The sequence below is a fragment of the Lagopus muta genome, chromosome 2 (genome assembly GCF_023343835.1).
Source record: "Lagopus muta isolate bLagMut1 chromosome 2, bLagMut1 primary, whole genome shotgun sequence".
Lineage (NCBI taxonomy): Eukaryota > Metazoa > Chordata > Aves > Galliformes > Phasianidae > Lagopus > Lagopus muta.
The window spans coordinates 43,735,728-43,757,253 of record NC_064434.1 but is presented as its reverse complement, the minus strand read 5'-3'; the positions used below and the strand labels follow the sequence as shown (position 1 = coordinate 43,757,253).

At 40.1% G+C, this 21,526-nt stretch overlaps 1 protein-coding gene across 4 annotated transcripts in view; it reads right to left on the bottom strand.

Moving 5' to 3' along the window:
- LOC125689888 (uncharacterized) overlaps positions 1-18,677 on the bottom strand; it is a 91,016-nt gene extending 72,339 nt beyond the window's left edge. The window contains exons 1-10 of one of the 4 annotated variants that reach the window (XM_048937620.1): positions 18,583-18,677; positions 14,294-14,465; positions 12,871-12,943; positions 12,209-12,319; positions 11,432-11,545; positions 9,731-9,925; positions 8,939-9,098; positions 6,334-6,491; positions 5,215-5,367; positions 2,957-3,121 (exon numbers count right to left, since the gene is read on the bottom strand). In XM_048937620.1, the coding sequence (XP_048793577.1) occupies positions 2,957-3,121; positions 5,215-5,367; positions 6,334-6,491; positions 8,939-9,098; positions 9,731-9,925; positions 11,432-11,545; positions 12,209-12,319; positions 12,871-12,943; positions 14,294-14,430 (1,266 nt within the window). In that variant the 5' untranslated portion in view covers positions 14,431-14,465; positions 18,583-18,677. Of the gene's footprint in view, positions 1-2,956; positions 3,122-3,933; positions 4,169-4,786; positions 4,894-5,214; positions 5,368-6,333; positions 6,492-8,938; positions 9,099-9,730; positions 9,926-11,431; positions 11,546-12,208; positions 12,320-12,870; positions 12,944-14,293; positions 14,466-18,582 lie in introns of those variants that run through there. The other 3 variants (XM_048937621.1, XM_048937622.1, XM_048937623.1) reach the window with 3 other exon arrangements.
- Between the last annotated feature and the right edge of the window lie 2,849 nt (positions 18,678-21,526).

The window sequence follows — 21,526 nt, the reverse complement described above, 5'->3', positions numbered from 1 at the left end:
CTGTCACCTCTCTGGGCTACCTGTTCCATCGCCTCACCACTCCTACCATAAAAAATATTTTTTACATCCAATCTAAATCTCTTCTTTTGTAGTTTGAAACCATTTCCCTTGTCCTGTTACAACAAAACCTGCTAGAATCTGTCCCGTTTCTTCTCACAGTCCCCCATCAGATATTGAAAGGCCACTGTCAGGTCACCCTGGAGCCTTCTCCTCTCCAGACTGAACAGCCCCAGCTCTCTCAGCTTGTCCTCATAGCAGAGGTGTTCCATCCCTTCAACCATTTTTGTGGGTCTCCTCTGGACACAATCCAACAAGTCTACGTCTCTCCTGTACTGAAGACTCCATATCTGGATGCAGTACTCCAGGCGAGTTCTCACCAGAACAGAGCAGAGGGGAAGCATTTCTTCCTTCGACCTGCTGGCCACACTTCCTTTGATGCAGCCCAAGGTATAGTTGGATTTCTGGGCACTTTGCTGGCTCATGTCCAGTTTGCATCCAGCGGTACTTCCACGTCCTTTTCAGCAGGGCTATGCTCCATCCCTCCATCTCACAGCTTGTACTGATATTGGGGTTGCCACAAGCCGGGTACAAGATGTTGTATTTGGTTTTGTTGAACACCATGAGGTTCTCCTGGGCTCACTGCTCGAGCCTGTTTATGTCCCTCCCATCAAGGTTTACTCACATGCATTACTCCACTAACATCAGTGAAATTAAGTTGGCATTAGAAGCAGTGTAGATGAGATGATCACTGTGGATTACACAGTATTTATTAATTGTGGAACATTAGGGGCAGTGATTTTCTAAGTGTCATCCAATTAATTTCAGCAAACAATAAAATATATATATATAAAATGTTGACCATTTAAACCACTTCTCTATTCCAATTTATTTTATTACTTCATTTGAGCTTGGATGGAGTCAGTTGGAATTCTCTTCAGAGTGATAAAGGTTTTATAATATTGATTCTGCCATTTTTTTTTCTGATTATCAAAAATCCTATTAATATTAATTCACAAATTAGTGCTTGTAAAATGTATCCCATTCAACATAAGACAATCTAGCAACAGTGCACATACAAGGGACACAAACTCAGGACTGGACTGTCACATACATTTGCAAGTTGACACGAGTATTTAGCACTCAAAAATTCCTTCAAGCCAAACAAATCACAAGAAACTGTCAAACACTTACACAAAACACTTATACAAAGTTCTTTTGTGTAATCCTTGCAATGATACATTACCTGTTAGCTGATTTTCCTGTTTTTACCTCTCTTCCAAGTAGGATCATCCTTTCTTATCCTGTTCTTGTTGAATGTAAAGAATGTCTAATTGCTTAAATTTTAGAAAAAATAAGATCTTCCATCTCTATTATTTAAAATAATGTGAGGTCAGATAGAATTAAAGTATAGTTTTGTTATTCAACAGTACTGATTGCTCATCTCTTAAATATTGGTATAATTATTTGAATAATTATTAAGCAAGTCCACTTAAAATTTTCACACTAATGTATTACAGAAAATGCAGTCTGAAAATGAGTGAGATGACCAATGTCACTTTTTTGGGTAACAGCTAAATTTTTATTTTAAAAACACTGAGACTTGAGTAATGTTTCTTTTGTGGAAGATCTAAGTTTAGCACTGCTATGCCATTGTGACAAGACAAGTTTCAAAATTAGGCTTATAATTAACCTAATGCTGCTGAGATCAGTCATGTCTCTTGCAAAAGGCAAGAGATCTCTCCCAGCCCAACTGTAGAATCAATGCACTTGACAGGAGATGTACAATGCAGTGCTTTTTCATTTCTTTCCTGAAGTTTTCATTAAGTAACCAAATATTTCCTGTATCCTGGGTTTAAGTCAGCCTGAAGTAAGAAGAATTGCATGTTTTTACATGTGGGAGCTTTTCCTAACAAAAATGTGTGGGTTTGTTTTTAAACAGAGTTGGGATCAGTCTTGGAGCAGATTCATCACCAGGAGAGAGGTATGAAGGGATATCTTTCTGCCTCTGCTGCTTTTCTCCTGCTCCTATATCACTCACTGCCCTGCCTGAGCCTGGCCCTCAGCAGGATGGAGGGACGTGGGCTACTATGACACTGGGGCTGCATCCAGCTCTAGCAACTGAGACCTGTCCTCTTTAAAAAAAAAAACAATAAAAATAATGATGCAATAAAAGAACAGCGGGGCAAGGAGATTCATCAGCACTTTCTTGACTTGCCAACAAGGCCCACTGGTGCAGGCAGCCTGACAACAGCATAGCAAGCCAAATGAAGCATCTGACTACAGATACGGGAACATCTGAGATTTAGAAGTTCTGTACGTAATGCTTTTATGTTCTTTAAAGCAGTGGCTGTGAATGATGGCAATAAAGGAGGGCGATAAAGAAATAGGTAATCAAAGTCCATCTTCATCATACTTTCATACTTTCAGGTTCAGCAGACTGGTCACAGAGCTTGAGCATGCCACTTAAGCAATGTGACAAATTCCCCAGATACCAGAGAGATAGGTCAGTCCTACTTCTTCACAACTCTGTCAAGCCACTCAGTGGGTTTTTGTTTCCTCTCTCTGAAACTTAAGATCTCTTATAGCTTCTGTTCTTGCAGCGACTGTGGCTTCTTAAGGCCATGCCCACTAATTCCACTTCCCCCTTGAGAAGAGGAACTTGCTTCCATGCAGGTGTGAGAACAGGTCTCTGCAGAAATCAGAGATCTGCTGTCAGATCCACAGGTGTTCAGCTGCTGGATAGCCTCCAGCAACTGCTGCACAGCCACTAGTGAGCTCCAGGGCCGAGGGGTATCCTGTACACGGTTCGATGAGAAGGCCCTGTCTAGCAGAAAGAGCAGGAGACTGAATTTTGAAAAAGGGGGACTCTGACATCAGAGGACCCCTCTGTCAGGACTGAAAAATGCTTTCTAGACATGTTAATTGACTATTACTCATCATTTCCTCTTCCAAATACCTGGTGACGTTCAGTGAAGGCGTAGACTTCCTTCCAGATGTCATCGTAGTTCTGCTGTTCTGAGGCATGAGAACAAGTGGCAGAACCTGACCGCAAAGGATGTGGTTTGAGCACGGCTGCTGCATGATCCTGGAGACCCTCCATCACCTTCTCCACGTCTGAGACCTTGTTACAAACCACATCAAAAACAGAGGAAAGATTCACAAGGCAAACAAGTCAGCATACCAGTCAGCACATCAGGAGCAATTCAGAGCACCCAGTGAGCATTGACCAGTACTCTGTAAGGTAAAAATATAGATAGACTTCTCTGTCCTAGCATATGGAAAGAAGGCACCATAATAAAGATAATAAAGGATATAGGATCACTTTTTTTCTAACTGAGTTTTATGGAGGGGTGGGACTTCTTAGTAATTCCTCTCTCCTTTGCTGTTACTCCTCATCCTTAAGGAGAAACACATATTTCTTGACCAAACCTAAAAATACAGTATTTTCAGGGCAAGCCACATGGAAAAGGCAAGGACAATGATTTTTCATTGTCTCAGTGAGCTGCAAAGCTCTTATTACTTTCTTTCTGTGGTGATGATGGCTTTTGCACAAGTTTTCCAGAGAAATTATATGCTGTGCTGTGGCAAGATATGAAAGAATGGTTTCTTTGTGAAATATCTGGCATGGTTAAAGGGTATGAAAACAGGGATCACAAAAGAAAGATTATTGCAGTCCTAAATTAAAAAAAAAATAAAAAAGCTACAGTAAATACCTAATCTTTTTATTTCTTAAGAGAGTATCATCAAAAACACTGAAAAACATTCGATTAACTGGCATATTTTAAAGACAATTTCAGTTTTTCTGCAAAAAAATTTAAATAAGCTGCAAAATTTACACATATAAAAATAAAAAGCATAGATTGCCCTTAGATGCTTCATGAGAGAACCCTGAAAGTAAATACTGAATAAGAATCAGGAAAAATAAATACATACAGAGCACTATCTGTAGTCATTTGGCTTACTTCCACTGATGTCAGCTTCAGGTGTGGACAAAGCAAGTAGCTAAAGAGGATGCAGGACAGTGATGAGATCTTAAGTAATGGATGTCCAGCACAGAGCAGGTAGGCAGCAGAGAAAACACCATCCCCACATGCAGCCCTTGGCACCAACACAGAGGTAGCAAAACCGCACTGAGCCAGATCTGCCTGCTTCTGCCTGTTTCTGGTTGTTTTCATGTTGTTTTGGTTGTGGGTTATTTTTGACATCCATTTCCCATTTCTACCCTGCGCCACCCACAATCCCCATGCAGCCCCTGAAGAAGGCAGCAAGAGGAAACCAAGAAGCATGGTGACATTTCAGGAATAAAAGTCTCACATGGACTGGAAGCATGGCTTAGGCTGCATTTTGTCCTATGCCCTACTAAATTTTAGACTTGTGCCTCACAAGTGCAGTATCTCACCTTGTCTTTTGACCACAGGCCCGAACCTTGGTCACAAAAAAGAAAGCACGTTCTGAGCAATTTTTTAAACACCTTTCACACATAAATTCCAGGGCTGGTTTTAACCTGACTTGGGTGAAGTTCAGAGCTTTTGAATATTTATGCAAGTGTTGAAGTTGCCTTTGGAAACCACTGAACTGAGAAAGCAAGAGAGAAAGAAAGAGAGAAAGAAAGTAAGAAAGAGAGAAGAAAGAAATCTCTCTATAGCAAGCACCTTAGTAATGGGTCTTCAGTGAATTCAGGCGTATACAAATGACACATAAACCTGAGGCAGCCTTTCTATAGATGTTTCAGTTTCATTGGAAGTGAATAAATAAGTTAAAACATCTTGAAATTAAGTTATATTACCTCTACAAATTTTGAATGAACGTTCAGCATCTTATCCACTTTTTTCCATTGTTTCATTTTTATCAAAAGCTTTTGCTGCCAGGGATCTACTTTAGGCTTAATCTGTTTGACAGAAGAGTAACCACAAAATGTATGAATATCACTCCATATTATTTTTTCATTTTGAGAAGCAATATTTAGAAAGGAAAGTGCAACACATTCACTTTTACTTTTTTATTTTTAACAGACATGTATAGGAGTTCTTTCTTCACTATACTAATATGCAGAAGTACAGCAGGTACTTAAGAACTGAACTGTTCAAAAATAATTACTGTTTGTCAAAAGAAACATTATAGAATTTAGTTGTTGAAATATACCATGATACATCCTGAAGACTGATTAGGACTTTTTATTATGACAGCTGAAAAAGGAGAGTTACTCATAGTTACCTTTATAAAAGGGATCCAGTTGGCTCTCTTCTTCAAAGCCCTGGTTGGATCTGACATGCCCCAGTTCTTTAATCTAGAAATCTCTGTGTCATAATCTGGAAATGTTCTCATTGTCTGCTGTTTGCAGAAGATGCTCCTAAATTTTTGGACCACCTGTAGCACAAAAGGAGATGATAGTGTAATAAACTTCACAAGCAGGATATTGAATTCTATAAAAAAGCAACACTGCATATTATCAGCTGAAATAAATAACTGAAGCAGGAAAGTGACAAAGGAGACAGTTTGGTCCTGTGTTTTTTCCCTTTCCATCAGACATAATAAAACTCCCTGCAGTTAACTCTGAAGCACCTAAGAAGAAGATGAGATTTTCAACAACTCACACTGTCTTTCAGTCAATGCCAAATCTACTGTCATCAGCTCTGCTAGGAATAGCATTGGCCAAAAGAAGGAGGTACTTTGAAAAGCCTGTCAAAAATTAATAAGCCACTGCTGGCCTACAATGAAGTTATTCTACGTTATTTCAAACGCTGTGTTCGTGGCAGACTTACAGACCTGTTTATGTAACCAAACCTGTACCACCAGCACTACTACAGGCCACAATTTGTAAGACAAGGCAAGTATTTAAAAACAACGTTATTTACATCTACACATCTCTTTTGGGCACTGAACAAAAGACGGAGGTTTAGACATTTTGCCTTGTGGTTGGTGAAATGGATCAAAAACAGAATTTTCCTGCTGTTAATCACTGAACTGAGGAGCTACTCACTGCATGCCTGTGTCATGATGTGCATCAGCTGACCTCTAGTGGAAGTATTGCAGTGCTGGGATGCACAACACAGGGGCAGAAAAAAAAGCATGCAAAAGGTGCACGTTTGAGCTGGGAGAGCAAAGGTACAGACTCAAGCAATAACACAAAGTATAAACTCTGCAAAACTGTTGGTGTTTGCTACAGCCTAATGAGAGTAATCCAGGCCTCTCTGCTGCTTTCTGTAAAGATCCAAAGTTCCCACAAGCTTTTTTTCCATAACACAAAACATTGACTTATCATAAATAGAACATTCTTCCATACTTTTAAAGATATTTCTTACTTTTTGTTTTTAAATATCAAAAAGCAGTTACCAAATAAAAGAGCTTCATCTCATCAGCTGGGTCCTTGAGATCTTTAAGGTTGTAGTCAATATCAAAGTGATCCAGCAGAAGTTGGAGCTGGGCTTTCAGCTCCTTGGTTTCAGTGCTGTGACAGGGCAGAATGAATCCAGTGTCCTTGTGGCAAGATTCTGCAATAATTATAATCAGCTGGAGAATGTCAACGTTTCAAGCAACATGACTGAAAGCAGTACTATCAGTGCCTCTTGCTTTGCATCCACACAAAGATGTAATTTCATTTTTTCATCCAGAAGCAGAAATAAGCAGGAGAGAGAATGAAAAACAATCTACACTTGTATGGATTTTTGTTTTACTTTTAGGAAAGGGCCTTCCACAACACCCTTAAATTCTACCAGCTGTTGCAGCTCAGGACACCTCCACAGCCTTTGGAAGAAAGCATGCCTTGAAAGGATGCCAAGTAACAGATCCTGCTGCTTGAACAAGAAGTAATAGCTCAGGGGTATACAACATTCTTCTCTCTCACACACACCTCCCAGGTCACGCCATAAGAACTTCAAGTACATTGCTATTTAAGGGTTATCACTCCTCCAGTACCTGATACTGGCATGATGCTGCTATCACAAACTTCTGAAACAAGAGTGTACTAGGGATGGTTGAGGAGCTTAGAGTATGTGTTGAAGAGTCTGTCTGTGACATAGCACCCATTTTTAGAAAAATTGAAATATTTTCTCCTACTTAACCTTGTTCAGGCCTTGGAGAATATCAGTATTCCTTCATTCTTGAACAGCCAAAACTACTGTGTTCCTGTAGCTTTTGTCATCTTTTCATAAAGAGCTTTATTCAATGCTTTGAAAATAATGTTTTACACAGTTTTGGTTTTTGTTTGTTTGATTGATTGTTGTTTTTTTAAATGCAGAAACCATTTGCCCTGTGCCACCATCTTTCTCCACAGAAAAGTGACCACTGTTCAAACTCCCTGGTTTCCATCTCACACCAAGCCAAAACAAACAGTAGCATTTTATCTGCCATGTTTTTTCCAAATATCTTTGAAAGTCCAAAAAAGTGCCAGTTCATTCTCCTTTACCCTATACTGATGATACTGCTTATACACACAAAGATACTAATAGGAAAGCTACTGCTTGCTAAAGTTCATCAAAACTCTTGGGGTTTAGTGGAACTACAGGTAATCTAATTTATTATCTCATTGTTTCAGCAATAAAGGGCCATCTGCTCTTTTGTTCCATCTTAGCTTCACTTCATCTTTGCTTTTCATGTCTTCTTTAATCATTCTGATGTTTCATCTATGAAGCTCAGATCCAGATAGAAGATGAATGGAGCTTATGATGGTAATATGATACTGTACCTCAAATATTAGATAAGTAGATACTGAAGATCAAAATGAGCTAAGTCACTTCTGAGTTGCTGTTTAAATAACAGTAACTGTCTGTTCCTCTGCAAAATTAATGGTGCAGATGAACTGTATACACTGGAGATCTGCCCTCTCCTTGTCCCTCCCTCTCATAGCCCACTCATGAAAGAAACATTACTTGCCTCTCCCTGTGCCTTAACCCTGATACACTGCACTCCTGAGGCAGAGCAGAACCATACCTGGCACCACTTTTGGGCTGAGGAGTGAAAGAGGGCAGCACCAGCAAGACCAGTTAGACCTTAGTATGACAACTAACTGAGCACTGAAGGTCCCTTATCCTTCCCAGGTAAATGTACATTTCCTTATTGTTATGCTCCATCACATCCACTACAACGTTGCTCTCCCTCAGGTGCCACTTCTAGGCCCCTGCAGACCTACAGGCCCACATTCTGCGGTAGAAGTTTACAGTGGACAGAAAGAAGAGGGAGGGCAAGTCACAGCCCCTCTTTGTTCCTCCACTCTGCTCTTTGTGAGTTCAAGGAGGCAAACGGTGTGCCTCATCCCCAGAAGAGAAGCCATGGCTGCATTTTCCCAGAGCCCATTCCATGAGATCCTGCAGTGCGACATCATTCCCACTCTGTAAAAGCACAGAATTAACCACTGGAGTCAAATACTCTGCAACAGGAATGCTGCCTTAAGTGCTGTTCACATGGATAACTCCATACAAGCAGTATCACTCCCTCCCTTCCTCCAAAATGAAACGGAACTTGAAACTGACCACAAGGAGATTTTTCTGGAGATACTTCATTATGTGTCTTGAAACAACATTTCTCTTCTTGTTTTAGTTTCTCCAGAAACCAGCCACCCACTGAAATATTTTGAATAATATTTTTGCAGAAAGTTAAAAGGGTGAGTTTCAGGGCTTGGCGTAATCAGGACAACATCCTGAATTCTCCACTGAGCCGATCCCACAAGTATTCTTCTAAACTGCCTGTTTCTGCAGCCCAGTGCACAGCAAGGCCAGAGGAGTGACTGCCACAAATTCAAGGCTGCACCCCTTGGAATCTGGACACCAGGTTTCCAGGATTCTTGCTGACTGTAGAAGCCACACTCCAAATTTTTCAAGCATACAACCCAAACACAGCATTCAATGTTTCCCAGATTTGCGCTGTTGACCGGTCTTGAAGAATATACATAAACAAATGCATTATCCATAGGATTTCTAAAGGAAAGCTGATCATTTCTCACCATTTCTTAAAAATTTTGAACAGCAAAACACATCAGTATTAAAAACATCTGAATGTCTGTCAAAGGCACTCCTTAATTTGTCCCATTTGTCTTGGATCACGTCAGGACATTTCTCATCAACCACACTCAGTTTGTGAGAAACAGGCAAATGCTGGAGAACCTGGAGTTAAAAACATGTTTGTTGTTATTCTCAGTCAGCTAGAAGCCATGCAATTATTCAGCTGCAAAATAAATAATAAAATTAAACACAAGAAAGAGAAAGAAAATCATAATTATCTATTGTATATAAATTTAGAAGATCATTCACTGTCGATGACTTGTAGCACTCATGTAATAAAATATTAAAGCAACTATATAAAATAAGGATGTGTTCATATTTGTCTTCAAAGGGTGATACTTAAACAAATAATCCTCAAATCTACAGACTATTCATCAAGATGACTCAACCCTTTCATAACATTCTGCTCTATCAAAACATCACCACAGTAACAAGTATGGAAAAAAAAAAATCAAGTTTTCTTCTCATTCTGGATCTCCTTAAATCCACACAGCCCAGCACTGTCTACTCTGCAGCCAGGGAACTCGTTATTTCACTTACAACGATTACAAAGCTAAATTTACATATTTCCTTTCCAACAAAATCATTGTGCTAAAAGAATTGAAAGTCAAATGTATGCAGTCTGGCTTAGTACCATCAAACCCTTAGATTTTGCACTGACTTTTATCTTCCTCAGTTTACAAAGGTTTGAATGTTGTATAATTACATTTTACTGCCCAAAATGCTCATCTTACCTGGAGAAAACGGTGAATGCCCTTCACAGAGTGTAGGTGGCACACTAACCATTGGGTGTAAATCAGCAGATCTTCCTTTGTCACTACATTCATTGCATTTTTCTTTCCTGTCAGGAAGTTCTCCCTTGCCACTGAAAGCCTTGCAGCCCTCTGAACTGCATCATTGTATTCATCCATGATGTGACTAACTTGCTTCTGTTTAGGTATACAGAAGAGATGCTATCATCTTTGCACACATGCATCTTTTTCTCTTATTAGCTAGAAGGTCATTGTATTCCTTAAGAAATCTCAGTTTGAAAGTAGCCTCTAAGGTTTATTTGCATCCTAAATGCTGAAGAACTATATTTCAAAAGGACTAAAGTGAATTTCAGTTTAAATAGTGAATATTTCTGAGTGTCTAATACTGACCATGAGCAGACAGTATGAGAGTATAACAAGACATCGGTGTGAATGCAGACAGATTGATAACAGTGAAGAACGTGTAGTGATCTTTTCATGTCCTATCCACTAAAATAAGTCAGACTCTTCAAGTAGGACCAGAGAAGGCACTACCTGAAGACTTTTCAAATACAAATGCCTAGTTTCCTCAACTTGCTCCTTTAAAAGACTGAGCAGAAGTGCAATTTTTTAGAAGCACATATTGCTGACCTTGTAAGAAAACTTCCCATTAGGGAACCACACATCTAAATGCTCATCTATGCTGATTAGAGTCAATCTGGAACTGGCCAGGAACTGGAAATGCACTTTGACCATCTTCTACTCAACATTTTGCCTTTTACTGAACTATCAATAATGGCATGAGTTACCATGGTAGTGTTAATAGCACAGGGCCTAGTAATCAACACACGCAGCCATTTGCCACTTCCCTGCTTACATCAGAGAATCTTTTCTCTCTCTCCCGGCCTCAGCTCACACATTTCCCAAACAGCAAGTGGCAGTTCTGTTTCTTGGCATTAAGTTCGTGTGGGAAAGTGGTGAATCTCTTTACTGTCTTCTTTACCAAGCTCTACCACCATGATCCCCTGCAATTATGACCTCTAGAAAGCTCAAACCACCTAAAGAGTGAAAGTTTTACTGAAAATGCTGACACAACCATGCCCAATAGAAAATACAGTCACTGACAATACAGACAAATGGATGATTTAATACAAGATTTAATCAACAAGTGTGAATTACAACTCTAAAGAATAGTGGCAAGACAGTTACGTAAACTATTCTGCTTGACATTTATTCATGTCTGAAGAGAGAAAAACATATTCAGCTGTAAGAGAACTCAGTTTATTTGCAGAAAAAGCTGCTTATTCTGGGATATCAATGATACTGAACTTAAAAAAAAAAAAGACTGCTTTTACAACAAATAAGAACAAAAAAGTAGACATGAAAAGTTAAAACCTTCCATCTTCCTTTTGTTCACATTTGTTCAATAAACCATAGCACCTTAAGTTAAACAGAATTAAATGCCTAATATATATATAATTGTATTATGTACTGTCAGGTGTAAGGAGGGATGGGAGTAATATTCCAGATAAGTGTTGCAGTGCTTGAAACCATATTAATCTGTGCTACGGATGCTGCTGTAACAGATAATAAAATCTAAAGACTTTCAAGTTTTATACATCATCCTTAATGTTAGTAGTTCTTCCTTTGGATGAAAAGAAAGCCATTGTTAACTCCTGTTAGATGTTGGATTTGGGATCCTACCTGATAGAGAGGATAAAGCTGCTCAATAACACTGCTGTGCGTGCAAAATCTTTTCCATCTGAGCATGTGCAAATATTTACTTTGGACTAGCTGAGTGATTCTGTCTGTAAAAAACTTGAATAAAATAAAAAATAACAAACATACCACATATTAGTAAAAACAAACAAACAAACAACAAAAAAAAAACACCAGCTGTTAAGCATCACAGGAAGCTTAAGCAGTTTATAGATCATCATTGGCATCAGAGAGTAACACCAAAAGAATAGGTAATTAGCCACCACAAACAGTGACTTATATTTATTATTCACAATATAAATATTGTATACATTTATACTATGAAGTAGAAGTTGTTCTAGTGAGAAGAAAAAAAAAGGAAAAAAAAAAGAAGAACAAAGTGTTATCATGGGAATGAAGAAAGCACGTAAGGAAGATGGCAGAATTCCATTCATTGGACATAGCAATTTGAGCACTATTTCTCTACTTTAAAAAAGGGAATAAAAATAATCCACAACACTGTTGTAATAGAATAGAGCAAAAGCATCAGGGGAATACATGAACATTGCTCCTACCCATCTGATTTGACTGAGATTCCCATTCTTCAAAGAAGCGAAGAGCAGCATTTTTCACGTCATAGAAGGAAGTGTTTTATACAGCAAATACAACGCTTTCGTGCCTGTTTTCAGGCAGGAGCTGCATACCATTCCTATTTTAACATCACAGTGCAGCCTGCAGGGCTGGGGGAAGCCTCCCCGAGCTATGCAGCGAGCACGAACTCACCTGGTGCAGCAGCAGCGGCAAGGTTGTTGCTGTGTACTCCCTTGTCCAGCAGCTCTCTAACTCCCTCTGCATGACATCAGCCTGAATAACAAGGGGCTTCGCTTCTGCCACCTGCAAACAGCGGGTGGTGAACAGATCTCCTTTTCAGGCCATTGAAAATAAATAGTGTTAAATAAAGAGAAGTCTTTTATTAGGCTTTATCACATAAACAAATGCTACAGGCTCAGACTGTTCTTCATTTCACAAAACATATCCATTTCTGCAATTTGAATTACTACTACTTTGAGTTACTACTTGGTAAAGGCCTATAACGACAGGAACAGACTCTTTAGGAGGGTCTGTTGTAATAAGATAAGGGGAAATTGTTTCAAACTAAAAGAAGGGAGATTTAGGTTGGATGTAAGAATGAAGTTTTTTTTATAGTAAGGTGTGGTGAGGCACTGGAACAGGTTGCCCAGAGAGGTGGCAGATGCCCCATCTTTGGCTACATTCAGTGCTAGGCTGGATGAGGCTCTGAGCACCCTGATCTAACTGTGGGTGTCCCTGTTCATTGCAGAGGAGTTGAACTATATGGCCTTCAAAGGTCCCTTCCAACTCAAACTGTTCTATGATTCTAAGAGCAAAGAGATTTTTTTAAGCTGATTTAGGCTTTAGCTACCTACCTGTAAGACTCTCTTCAGTATTCTCTCTCTTTCTTTTCTGAAATAAGTTGCATCTTTTGGAACTGGAACAGAACTGCAAGGAAAAAATGGTTCAGCAAGATGTTACATGCAAACTGGTGGAAAGCAAATATTGGTCAGGCACAACACAACTCAAATGGCAAGATCAACAGTAAGAAAGTTTAATGGCATAAAAACTTACATTCAAGCAGTATGATTGGATTAATTAGAAGATTTTTTAATTTTTATTTATTTATTTTTAAGTCAAAGCCTTTTAATAATCCATCTGGATGCTTATCAATTCTCTGTGTACATATGACAGCCCACAGCTATGTAGCAGAGTTCCCTGACAATCATCCTTCATCATTTAGCCAGCTTCCTTCCTAAGATGCCTTCATGACAAGGAGCTGTGAAAAATTCTGGAAGAAAACTGTTCTAATTCTCACGTGTCTACATACTTATAGCAAGCACACACTGCAAATTTTTTGTTAAATGTACAAAAATGAATGCATGTAAATTAAAAACACAGATGAAAACTGGATCAGTAAAAACATCTTCTGAATCTTGGCCAAAAAAAATACTCGGCAGGTGCAAATGGAAAAGTTTAGAACCACAACAATGTTGGGCTGTGGAGGATTTTGTGATCACCAAGCCCTCCCACTGCTCTAAGGCAGGAAAAGCATATTTATTGCTTACAGGTGTTCATCAGTCTTGTTCTTAAAGGCTTCTAATCATGATAGAGCAACCTCCTCACCTAGACATCAGTGTTTAATTAATACTCTCTTGGGAATGTTTGAATTTTAGCCCATGATTTCTGTTCTATTCGTAAGAGGAAACAGGAATTTATTCCCCTCATCTTTACAGGAATTCTCCCATGTGTCTGAAGATTTATAATCCAGACAAAACTCAGTGGAGACACAAGTCCAGCTGCTTTCCTTTTTGTCTTAAGTGTCTTAGTCAAACTTTCTTGACCTCTGTTTTCCTCCAAATATTCTCTAGGTGGTCTACAGCTTTCCTGAAGCCAAACGTGGATGCATTGTCACATCTAATATCTCATCATGGCTGAGGAGAGCAAGAGCAGCTGTCTTACTTGCAACCATTCTGTTTAGACATCCCAGCATAATATTTAAAGCTACTTCCTCTTCACCATAAGGAGGAAATACTTGACGTGCTAAGGAGATTGAACGTTTTGTTTGCAATACATGACATGAAATGGGATTTAGTTTATGTTTTCACATTCTCTTCCATTTCGGCTGCAACACTGGGGCAGACTGACAATGAAAAAGCTGCTATTCCTGGCTCCCATGAGGGCCTTCAGGCTTCTAAAATGAATATTTAGACACATGACATTCATTTGCAATGAGGAGAGGACAATGCATTGCTACAATCTCACTCTCTCCCTCATTCCCCAGGAAACTATTGGTACCTGTATGCCCTGTTTGGTGTTCCCTGAAGTACCCCATTGTCTTCTATTTGTGCCTTCAGCTCTGCCAGCTGTGCTGCTAGTTCTCTTTCCAGCTGCTGGACCTTCTCAGTAGAAGAGATGTGGTATACTTCATCCATCTTGCTCCTTCTCAAGAATAAATCACCTGTGAACTCTGGACCAGAACTGTTCATGTAAATAGCATAAATTCCCAGTCCTATAGATATCTATATATAAGGTATATATAAACAACACATAGAATATTCATTAAAGAGCTAATTATTCAGCATTTCCTTTAATGAGAGGAATTTTCTTTAATAGCTGGAACAACAGGGTGAAAATGATTTTTCCCATTTTGATTGCTAGCCTGAGGAAAACAGGAGGGAACCATAATGGGCCAAAATTTTTCAAGAATGCCATCCCCCTGCATTTCACTAACAAATGATATCCCCTCCTTTCTTCATTTAGTTTGTCAGGGACACTCTAGAAAGCTTAGGTAATCAAACATGAAATTCGAAGTTTCAAAATCTTTTACAAGAAAATAATTGAAACTTTTTGCTTTCATTTTTTTTCAGGAACAAAATATACTGACACTCAAGATCTGTTCTCCCAGTTTCTCTCACTCAAAACTACTATTTAAATCGACCAAAATTTAAAGAACTTGAAAGAAATGCCACTTTTTGACAACTGTACTGTCTATAAATAATCCACTTTTACCACTCAGTTGTGATGCAAAATCACTTGATTTGTGAGAATTTCTGGAGTATTTGTGCTCCCTTCACATCTGGAATTACAGTCATTCTGCTCACTTGTCAAGTGCATCATCAATTAAAAAAAAAAAAAAAAGTTGTCTTTTTAAAGGAAGAAACAAATCTTTGCAGAAAGACTTGAGTTTTCTTTCTTGAGAGCAAAGGGAAGGAAGAGGTAAGTTACTCGTAGCCAGCTTCTGAGCAATGCTCTCTACCATCAGTTTTTCAGTGGTCTGCAGAATCTGTTAGGCAGATGTGGGCATATGGTTTCTGCCTTTTTCTTAAAACAACAACAACAAAGAAACAAAAACCCACTGAAAATAAAATAGCTAGTAAACTTAGTCAGATCACTAGACTTACAATGTCTAATTTAAAGCACAAGAGGCAACCACAAGGCCAAACGCAAGTGTAGCATGTACTTTATTGGTCCTTGTACCTCCTTGGTTGATGGTATCCTAATACCTAAGGTAAATTTCATCTCTTGCCACTGGACTGGCCTGATAATAAGAGTTGCAAACTAAGAAACCTTGGGAAGGAACTGGACAGTTCAGATCTCTGGGCTTCACATCTGAAAGAAGAGGAAATTCAGATAAAAGAGGACGCAACGAAACGACAGGAGACAGGATGGCAAAAGAGCAAGAAAGGAAGAGTTACTGTTGACAAAAAAATGAAGTACAAGATTTTACTGAACCCAGACAAGAAACTGAGCTAATTGGGTGGGAGGAAACCAGTCTTTGCACTACAACAGTTCACTAGGTGAGAGCCTGAACTCTCATATATGTCTCTAACATAAGACATATAAAAAAGGCAAAAGAGTAATCACTCTTTTGCAGCAGGTTGTGAGATATTTTGGAAAGACTGAATTTATGGTAAATGTGATAGGATAGTCTGGTATTTTAATGAATTTATACTTAAGAATAGCCAGCACAAGTTAAAGAGTTATTTGCATTAGATTTACTTAAAGAATGAAGATAAAGATTTTTACTAGAGTAGTACTAAAAAATAAAGTTTGCCATGCTTTACAAATGCCTTCAAACAGTCATTGAGCTAAAATGAGAGTTGTGACTTTTTAAGTAAGCAGTGAAAATGTTAGAGACCATAATCTAGGTTATAACAGAACAATAAAACAGACCTGTATATCAAGTTCAGAAGGACAAATTTAAAGAAATTAACAAATATAATTAGAAAAGTCAAATTCAACAAATATCCCTAAAGATTTTAACACTAGAGAAGCTAGAGAATCTTTAAATCAGTGGTAAAAAGCTAACCAAAACTTGTACTCAAAAGACAGGGGAAGGGTTTGTAAGCAAGGGTGATAAGCCAACCGATGAGTTATTGAGCATAAGTAGAGAATGAAAGCAGAAAAAGAAAAAAAATGGGAGCACTGGGCAGCCTGGAGCTAAAGAAAAAATACCAGTTAAGCTAAACATTGCTAACAAAAATAAAAAGCAGGCTATCCTACAGCTATTAAAAAAGAATGAAGCAAGAGGGAAGAAGCCACTCTGAAGGCAGCGGAACTCAGATGAAGATCATTCAGATATGGCTGTAAACTAATGGGAATTACTTTGTTCAGATTTTTCTGAATGGGCTACAGTAGTGAAAATGGAAATAAGGTTGAATTGGCTGAAGGAAGTGAAGCAGTGGGAATATAAATTGCCACTTCACCAGATAAAGCAAAACTTCTGGCAAAATAGTAAATCTGGCCATAAATAAACTCCACTTACAAAAAATATATATCTTGAGCATCAGAAAAGTACAACTGTATAAGAAGTGAATATGAATATGAGAAGAGAGTTTGAGTATGGCAAACAGCCTGCTTAGTTTCATATATAACCCTCTAGGTCTTTGAAGAAAATTGGAGAATGAGGAGTTGTATGGTAATAAAGGAAAGGACTCAATAAGCCATAAGGCCTGACAATATTCCATTATTCTTCTTCAACAACAGACCAGTGAGATCCTGTCTCCTAGTTTTGGGTCAGCGAGACTACTCTTCATGGGAAAGCGAGATGAGAGTGGTTTTGGAAAGGGGATCCACACTTAGGCCAAAGCATGAGAGGCTGTCATGAAAGCGGCCGGACAAAAGTTTGCATGCAGTGTCACGCATAGGATCCACAGCCCATCAGCAGCCCGATACTTACACAGTACTTCTGTCACCATGAAGAGTTAACACAAGTTCCCTAGAAATCAGAGGAAAGGTCTTCACATTTGGTCAGGCCCAGACTCACAACCCAAACGACTTGCAGACCCCGCAGAGGCTGCCTTGCCAGTACGGGCACATTGAGCAAAACAACAAATGCTTCATCAGAAATAAGAACATATGCTCTATTATCCCCACTTCCTTGTTTTTCTGCTGTAAAAATCAGCATGTGTTTGTATGATATTCTTATTCTGGGAATGTCTTTCGGTCCACATAAACATCTGCACTCTGTTACATCAGCCGCCGTCCAAATCCCAGTGAGATCCTGCCCTGATATTTTGTGAAGAGTGTTTTTGCCAGTTTCTATTCCCAGAACACGCTGGATTTATAGCTATGTCCAACCTCTCGTTTGCTGGTTAGAAGATTGTTATGCACACATTTTCAGGCTGAATGCCTTCTGTACTGGGACAAAGTCTTTCCAGCAGGCTTAAGTAACAAGCCATTAATTTGTGCTAGCATATTTCATTAGCAGCAGGAAAGTGAATTATTACTGGATACAATTTGCTGCTCTGTATTTTTAATTATACTGCTTGACCTTCATAGTTTGTCTAATTTCTGTACTGTTTAGCCACAAAATACGGCCCTAGATTAAAATACCAACAAAACCTGTTGTCAGTGATAATTCTCTCTGTGACAAGTTTTGTTCAACTCAGCAAAAAAGAGCCAGGATTTTGAGTTAATAAACCAATTCATCTTTCTGGGGGCATTACTGTGTGTTTTCATGTGTTGCCCTTTATAGCTAGATTCAAAACATTTATAAAATGAAAAGGAATATATAGCCTTCATCTGAGAAGACAAACAAGAACGCTCAAGATATAAATCAAAAACGAGGATCTGTAAAAGAGTACAGCAAGCATTCACGAAGCCAAAACATACTGTTCTTATAAAAAGACTGCTCTAACCACTGCACTTTCTCCAAATATATGTTTATGGAGTCCAAAGCCAGCACTTCTTTAGAGTGTAAGAAGGGAAGCGTTCAGATCCCACTGACCTGAACCTCCTGGGACCTGGGCTGTGCCAGCACTTATGCACAAGGTTCCCTTCATCATCGTGGTTTCTACATCACCACTTATTGCTGTGGATTACTTTGAAGACTTACCTCATGTGGTTGACAACTGCTTCAGACTGAACGTGCCAACAAATAAAGGCATGCGTTGACCTCCTGCACTTCCCTGCTGAGCTGCTGACAGGAGCAGCTTTAGCAGTTTTCCCCTTCCCCCCAATCCCTCGTTCCCCAGAAAATGGAACAGAGAAGAGATTCTGGGCTCTGTTGGCAGCCAGGTGCATTTGAAGCTATTCAATGCTTTCATCACTGTACTTTCATCAAGTACTGCCCCATCCCATACCTCGCTGACTGTTTCACAGCTGTCGCCCTCCACAGCAGGAAAAGCTCGGGCCTCCTTCTCCAGATCCAGCAGAAAATGGCTCCTTCTCCCCGGGTTTCTATAGTCAACAAACGCCAGGTCACAGCTTATTGACGGCTGATGGGCTCCCTGCCCAGGCAGGCCCAGCTCTCCCCATGGCAACGCCAAGCCACTGGAGCTGCAATGGTCTCAGATGCAAGCCCGCAGAGCTTCTTGCTCTCACTCCTCCCCATTTTTATGCAACTGAGGCAAAATAATGGCAATTTTTCTATCTCTTTCAAATGTCTGATGATTTTTATTTCAGGCTGGACCTCCAGATGAAATATAATGCTTTGGGTTCCTTAAAACATGGCATGGCCCTTCTTGCTTGCTCTCTCACATGGACAGAGTTTCAGAGGTTATTTAACTACCTCTGGGAATGGCACAGGCTTATCTTGTGGCAGCAGAATACACATAGTCTGAAAATGTTAATAGCAGAGATACTCATTTTTCTCGTCTCCATAATCAGCAATTCCAGCACCTAGAAATGCAGATGCCTACCTCAGCAGTGCTATCCGTAACAGGAAAACACCCTTTTTAAAATGTGTTTAAGTGCTTTTAAGCACAAAATGTTCTTTTCTAACGCAGAGATAGTCCATAAGAAAAAATGTGTAAAATGGAGGAAAATCATCCCCACATATCAGCTGAATAGCATGACCTTCCATGGTCCTGATAAAACTGGTTAGAGTCTATAAACTCCTCACCAGCATACCCCAAACCTGCCCCATAAAGCTTGCACACACTTCTGTCAAAGATTGTCACAATCCATTTTCTGGTCAGGTTCCATAGGAAAACTTACTCTGATCTGAAGACTTAACTTCCCATGAGGACAATACATCATTGCTAGCCTTCATTCAAAGCCCTGAACAACAGACCACATCTCCAGTTTTCGTTGTTACCTGTAGAAGGGCTTGAAAAGCCTACTGCATTCTCTTTGTACTTGAGATCCGTAGCAGAACATTTATTTAAAAATTTAAAGGCTTTTTTCTCCCCTTACCCCCTTCAATATTGCCTCATCCTGGAGGCTAAAAGAAATGTTACAGACCTATAACTTCTTGGAAAGGCAAGCAAACGAACCTTCTCTCTCATATCTCTCTTGCCATCTCATTCCCTACCCATACTCCTTATGTCCTCCTATTCCCTTCTCCATGTCCACATTCACTGTCACCAATCCTGATCCCATTGATGCAATATCCACCAGAGTCACATTAGCTTTATGTCCATTTCTGTGCAAACTTCTACTCATAGACACAAGGAAAGCTATTTAAGTCTGCTTATTCTTCTTCCAGAGTTTTTTAGTGAGCCACTTCAAACATATCAAAACATCAGGATGCTCTATGGGAAGCTATCGTGAAACAGTCAGCTTTTTGATCTGGAGGGCTATACATGCAAAGCTGCATAACTCTTTGATTGTGCTTCCAACCCCTAGCATTCCCTAATGCTAGCATTGTTGATAAATCTTATGAGTAACAGTAACATAAAAAAGAAGAAGTATATAAATAAGAAACAATTCCTCTTTTTCTGCCTCAGTTACAGCGACTGAATCTTCAGTTATTTAGTGAAAAGGGAAAACACTGTTTTTCTTTCAACAAATTACTAGCACAAGTCATAGAATCAGAATCACATAATTGTTCAAGTTGGAAGGGACCTTAAAGATCATTCAGTCAACCCACCTGCCAGAGCCAGGGGCACCTTCTACTAGACCAGGTTGCCCAGATCCCATCCAGCCTGGTCTTGAGCACTCCCTGGGATAGGGCATCTACAGAATCATAGAGTAGAATCACAAGGTTGGAAATGACCTATAAGATCATCTAGCCCAACCGTCTCCTCCTCACCATTGCCACCACAAGCACTAAACCATATCACACAGCTCCTCATCCAGGCGCCTCTTGAACACTGCCAGGGACAGCGACTCCACCACCTCCCTGGGCAGCCATTCCAGTGCCTGACCACTCTCTGAGAGAAAAAGTTATTCCTTATGTCTAATCTAAACCTCCTCTGATACAACTTGCGGCCATTTCCCCATGTCCTGCTCACTGCCTGGGAGAAGAGGCCAAACCCCTCTTCACCACAGCCTCCCTTCAGGAGGTTGTACAGTACAATGAGGTCTCCCCTGAGCCTCCTCTTCTCCAGACTGAACAATCCCAGCTCCTTCAGCCGCTCCTCATAAGACTTGTGCTCCAGACCCCTCACCAGTTTCGTTGCCCTTCTCTGGACACATTCCAGGGCCTCAATGTCTTTCCTGTAGTGAGGAGCCCAAAAACTGAACACAGTACTCGAGGTGCGGCCTCACCAGTGCTGAGTAGAGGTGGATGATCACCTCCCTGCTCCTGCTGGCTGCACTATTTCTAATGCAGGCCAGGATGCCGTTGGCCCTCTTGGCCACCTGGGCACACTGTCGGCTCATGTTCAGCCGAGCATCAACCAACACCCCCAGGTCCCTCTCTTCTTCACACTCATCCAGCCACTCATCCACAAACCTGTAGAGCTGCATGGGGTTGTTGTGCCCAAAGTGCAGGACCCAGCACTTGGCCTTGTTAAACCTCATCCCATTCACCTCAGCCCAGCAGTCCAACCTGTCTAAATCCCTCTGAAGGGCCTCCTACCCTCAGGCAGATCAACACCATCTCCCAGCTTGGTGTCATCTGCAAACTTACTGAAGGTGCAATCAACCCTCTCATCTAGGTCATCAATAAAGATATTAAACAAGATGGGCCCAAGTACTGACCCCTGGGGGACACCACTTGAAACAGGTCGCCAGCTGGACTTAACTCCATTCACCACTACCTGCTGGGCACGGCCCTCTAGCCAGTTTCTTACCCAAAGAAGTGTATACCTGTTCATACCATGGGCAGCCAGTTTCCCCAGAAGAAGCCTGTGAGGGACC